The following is a 4,443-nucleotide window of genomic DNA, read 5'->3' on the forward strand; positions in this document are numbered from 1 at the left end:
GTACATCGACCACATTACTGCAGAAGCTGCACCGATCCGCCTGTCAATCTCCCGTTCCATCCTTCCCTCACGCGTGAACAAGACCCCAAGATAATTGAACTCCTCCACTTGAGGCAGGAACTCTCCACCAACCTGAAGGGAACAAGCCACCCTTTTCCGACTGCGAACCATGGCCTCGGACTTGGAGGTGCTGATTCTCTTCCCAGCCGCTTCACACTCGGCTGCCAAACACCCCAGGAACCTAGAAATTCTGTCCATAAAAATAATGAACAGAACCGGTGACAAAGGGCAGCCCTGCCGGAGTCCAACATGCACTTGAAACAAGTCTGACTTACTGCCGGCAATGCGAACCAAGCTCCTACTCCGGTCATACAGGGATCGGACAGCCCTTAGTAAAGGGCCCCGGACCCCGTACTCCCTGAGCACCCTCCACAGGACGCCGCGAGGGACACGCTCAAATGCCTCCCAATTTAAGGAGCCTATCTAAAGTTAGGTCATCATCTAGCAAAAGGTAGCTAATAAACCTGCAAAGCCCCTGCGCTGGATTGGCGACCTGTCCAGGGTGTACCCCACCTTCGCCCAATTGCTGGCCGGGATTGGTTCTGCCCCCCGTGGCCCCGTTCAGGGACTAAACGTGAGCACTTCTCTTTTGCTGAGATAATCCATCCACCTCACAGGTGTGGCATATCAAGATGCTGATTAGACAGCATGATTATTGTACCTTGGGCTGGCCACAATAAAAGGCCACTTTAAAATGTGCAGTTTTATCACACAGCACAATGCCACAGATGTCACAAGTTTTGAGGGAGCATGCAATTGGCATGCTGACTGCAGGAATGTCCACCAGAGCTGTTGCCCGTGAATTGAATGTTTCTCTACCATAAGCCGTCTTCAAAGGTGTTTCAGAGAATTTGGTAGTACATCCAACTGGCCTCACAACCACAGACCATGTGTAACCACACTAGCCCAGGACCACATCTCACCAACACCCAGTCCTCCCCCCATTCACTGCTGCTAATCCAGGTCTGGGTCCCTGTGGCAGGGGAAGCAAAGCAGCTCAGACTGCTCAGTCTCTGATGGGCTGGAAGAAGCATAAAGCTGCCAAGTAAACCCAGCGAGCAACACAACGATCTGCTGCTCAGTAGCCACCTGAGCTCTGGAGGATGACCATCCACCTGTCTCTGTGGCCTTGTACCAAGACAAATGTGGACGACAACCAGCAGCTCACACTGCTCCTATGCAGAGACATTTCCACTTAAAATGCCCAAGAAGCATTAAAACATTCTGAGTGTGGCCATGACCTGGATGGAGAGCTGTGCAGGACTGGGCAGACACAGCTCTGTAAGATAAAGCCAAGTTCAGGCAAAGACGTTTATTTTCACAGATGTCACCAGAGAATCTGACGACTGAAGATCAGACATCTTACATATCACGTGCTGCATGATTTTACCTGCCCATTGTCAGCATGAGCTGCCTCAGACTGGACCAGGCCAGGTCCAGCTGGGTCCCATCAGTCAGGCCCCAACCCAAAGGAGAAGATAATTGATCAGTAATAAAAGATAAGCATTTTCTGTGGTCTCTAGGAGGCCAACACCCTCTGAAAACACACTCATCCTGCTGCTGAGGAGACAGACACTGCTCCAACTGGACGGCACAGATGGATGGGTCCCTGTAGTCCCACACCACCCAAAGGACACATGTCAACTGGATGGACAAACTCCCATGAGCCCTCTGATATCAGTGAATGGTCAACATGTCCCACAGTCCTCCTCTTCAGACTGAGGCTGGACACTCCTGACAGCAGTGAGACACCTCACAGGAGCCCTGGTCCTCCCCACCCTGATCTACATGTTCCTGACCTCTACACAGGCCTGAAGACCAACAGAGACGTCTCAACAACAGGTGGGTTTCTGTTCTTAGGTGCATTTCTAATTTGCACATAAAAACATGAGTGGAATGATCTGGTGAAACAAAAGCTACAGTAGGTTCCTGTTTAGTCATAGGGACATTTAATTTCAGTGTGATGTCTGCCTGTCACTGGAGTCGGGCTGTAGTTAGCTTAGCTTAGCATAAAGACTGGCAGCAGGGGGAAACTGTTATCCTGGCTCTATACCTCTGCTCTTGTTTGTCCATAACTGACGTCCTCTGTTCTCACTGCTGCATAGACAGCAGCTGGATCATTGTCTGCAGAGCCAAATACACTCAGGTTACAGTACTGCAGTACTACTACACAGACCAGGACTGTTAGTGTATTTATTAATACCACTACAGTGGAAAACTGAAGACTGACTGTACTGATGTTATAAATTGTAGCGTGTTCTTACAGTTTTTTCTTCTTCACACCTCTGCTGTGAATGACAGTCCAAATATAACAGTGTTTATCAGAAATAAGGAACTGGACGAGCACAGAGCTGCTCGCTTTTAATAAAATATGCTGACATAGTCACCATGAGGTATAAAACATAGAGTAAGCAGAAATCTCAACCAGTACAGTTCACTGGAACCAGCAGGAAGAAGCTGCTGCTGTGGTTTTTACTACCAGACTATCTGTTGTGTTAGTTTGAGATGCAGGAAACAATTGAGGATATTTAAGTCAGTCTGGTCTTTTACATCCTGCTTCAAATCTAATTTTGTAGCAAAAATGTATATTCAACCTTGTTTGTCTTGTAAATTGAGCAGTAAGAGTTTTCATCAGAAAGAGGAAACTAGATGACCACAAAGCTGTTGGCGTCTTACCAGAGTCACCGCAGGGTAAAAACCACCCTGACACCCAGAGCTGACGTCTACCAAAAGAGAACCGAGCTTCACTCTGCAGTGTGAAGCCTTTGAACTAAAGGAGGTTAATCAACTAAGTGGCTGTTTTGGAAACACGTCCAAGGAAAACACTATGAATATAAAAGAAATAATCTCATGTTCAAGTACAATGTTTAATGTATAAATGTTAAATGTGGTTTTAGAGGAAAACTTAGTTGCATCAAATGTGTAAAATTTCCTCTTTGTCTGATCCTCAGCGACATAATCTGTCTCACAGTCTGGACTGGTGTCATTGTCCACAATGTCTTGACCTCCAGAAATGTCCTCATCTTCTAGAGCCATTTCTACACACATCTAAGTTGACCTTCACACTGGAACACATGTCTGAAGAGGTGAGAACAAGATTTTCCAGAAATGTTGCAACCTTCCAAAAATATCATGACACCTAATAATAAATTAACCTTCTGCAAATGTCCTCTCAAAATCTTAAGGTGCCAAAAAGATCTTTACAACATGTCTCCGTATGTATTATCACTAGGGCCTTATTTAAAACCAGGCTGAGATGCAAAGCGCTGATGGCCATGAGCCTCTGCTCCATCCTGCCTCAGTTCTGACTGTGAGTCTGAGACTCCTGCTCTAAACTCGACCTGCTGTCATCTTAAAGTTCACATGTGCTGACTTTCAACATTTGCTTCTCATGCTGAGTAAACCAGGAACATGTCAGCCTCACCCTGCTCGGGGCGTCTCTTCCTCACACTCAGACTGTGGGTGGGTCCAGGGCCAGTTAAATGCAGCAGACAGCAGCAGGACAAGCAGCTGTGGTGTCAGCACGGACGCGACGGCTGCTCTCATGGCTGCAGCAACACCTGGGTCACCTCTGGCTTTGTTCACCTGGTCATGGATCTTTGCTCTGGCATCTGGAGGTAAAGGTTGTGTGTGTGGGCCTGTTGTTTGTTCCTGACTTAAGAGTCAGTGCAGTCTATAGAGCTTGGACAGCAGCAGTTACTGGTGATCACTGATTGTTATTGTTGAGCTGCTGTCGTACGTCTGGTTATGTATTAAACTCTGTTTTCACTAAATGTATTTAGAATGATTTGGGACCTCTGCCAGGTGGAGGCTGGTGTCAACAGATGTCAGCAGGCTGTGTTTTTACCCATGTTTGTTGACTTATTTATTGGATGAAAATGTTTTGGAGAGGTAGGGGATGGCCCACGGAACAGTCTGTGGATTCTGGTGCTGATCCAGATCATTGTCCCGATCTGGGAATTAGTTTTAATCCTTACCTGCTGTGAGGCAGTTCCAGTTTCAGTCTGTTTGCTTCTGACTCCGTCCACAGCGCCTTCAGGGCCTTGACAAAAGCTGCACAATAACATCGCCATAAAATCTGCCATACACCAAAGTCTGATCTGGATCCGAGTCACATTCAAGACCTGCTGTCCTTGTCTGTAGCGGATCTGTATGTGGCTTGAACAGGAAACTGAAGCTGCACAGTCCCTCTCAGTTCTTCCTGCTTCATCATCAATGCCACATCTCCTCTGCAGACTCGTGCACAGTGCTGGAGCCTCTGATGTGCACGGACCGCTGTGCCCTTTGTCTGACAGCGGCTGCTGGTGCACCGCTCCCGCTCCCCCCTGCAGCGGGCTGTGTTCATGCCGACGCAGCAGGGTGCCTCTGATGTATATTAGTTTG

The 4,443-nt window shown here is 47.7% G+C and overlaps 1 protein-coding gene across 1 annotated transcript in view; it reads left to right on the top strand.

Moving 5' to 3' along the window:
- The first annotated feature begins 3,354 nt into the window (after positions 1-3,354).
- LOC109959617 (CD226 antigen-like) overlaps positions 3,355-4,443 on the top strand; it is a 13,155-nt gene continuing 12,066 nt past the window's right edge. The window contains exons 1-2 of the mRNA XM_020599132.1: positions 3,355-3,370; positions 3,468-3,677. Of these exons, the coding sequence (XP_020454788.1) occupies positions 3,605-3,677 (73 nt within the window). The 5' untranslated portion in view covers positions 3,355-3,370; positions 3,468-3,604. The remainder of the gene's footprint in view (positions 3,371-3,467; positions 3,678-4,443) is intronic.

The sequence above is a fragment of the Monopterus albus genome, unplaced genomic scaffold, assembly GCF_001952655.1.
Source record: "Monopterus albus unplaced genomic scaffold, M_albus_1.0 scaffold40.1, whole genome shotgun sequence".
Taxonomy (NCBI): Eukaryota; Metazoa; Chordata; class Actinopteri; order Synbranchiformes; family Synbranchidae; genus Monopterus; species Monopterus albus.